The following is a 631-nucleotide window of genomic DNA, read 5'->3' as shown; positions in this document are numbered from 1 at the left end:
AATTCAGAAGATGGGGAGCCAATTTTAGCTTCTACACACAACGTATCCGAGTCTAATCGAGTAAAACACACGCTGTGATCCATCTGCCGTCGTATCGGCGCGATTTTAGCCCGATAACGGGCGATATTGTGTTTACTGGGCTGTCGCGGCTTCGACGAGCCGCTTGTTTACATCGGTGCGTTTCGAAGTCTCGCGGTGTTTCGCGCTGTCATCGCGATATTTCCCGCTGAGGGGGGCGTATGCCTGCCATGTCTGAAGCAGCCGCGCAGCTTCGGGGTTTGTTTTTCCTTTCAGAAACTCGCAGTTTGCGCCCGAAACGTCTCATGACACGCTAAAACATGTCTGACGAAGAGGTGCCGTCAACCTCTGGGGGTCCCGGGCCGGGAAAGGAGCAGGTAAAGCAGACATTTAACACCGAAAACAACAAGAAGTTCAAGTTTGTTTTTTTTTTTGCTGCAGGAACATGGCGAAGTTCGTCTGAGCACCAGCGCCAAAAAATAAAAGATATTTACAGCGATTTTACAGCGCCGAGAGCACGTTTACAGCTCTGGGTAACCTTTCCAGCTGCGCCGAGGCTGGAGTCGGCTTCCTGCTCGCCAGTATTTCCCCGTTCCACCTTAAATGGCACAGC

General features: G+C 51.7%; 1 protein-coding gene across 1 annotated transcript in view; it reads left to right on the top strand.

Moving 5' to 3' along the window:
• The first annotated feature begins 338 nt into the window (after window positions 1–338).
• The window catches only part of smarca1 (SWI/SNF related, matrix associated, actin dependent regulator of chromatin, subfamily a, member 1), a 39,767-nt gene continuing 39,474 nt past the window's right edge, over window positions 339–631 (top strand). Inside the window, exon 1 of the mRNA XM_037533381.1 lies at window positions 339–395. Within this exon, the coding sequence (XP_037389278.1) occupies window positions 339–395 (57 nt within the window). The remainder of the gene's footprint in view (window positions 396–631) is intronic.

This window comes from Pygocentrus nattereri, chromosome 23 (genome assembly GCF_015220715.1).
Source record: "Pygocentrus nattereri isolate fPygNat1 chromosome 23, fPygNat1.pri, whole genome shotgun sequence".
Lineage (NCBI taxonomy): Eukaryota > Metazoa > Chordata > Actinopteri > Characiformes > Serrasalmidae > Pygocentrus > Pygocentrus nattereri.
The sequence above is the reverse complement of the archived record's forward strand: the minus strand, read 5'-3'. Positions and strand labels throughout refer to the sequence as shown.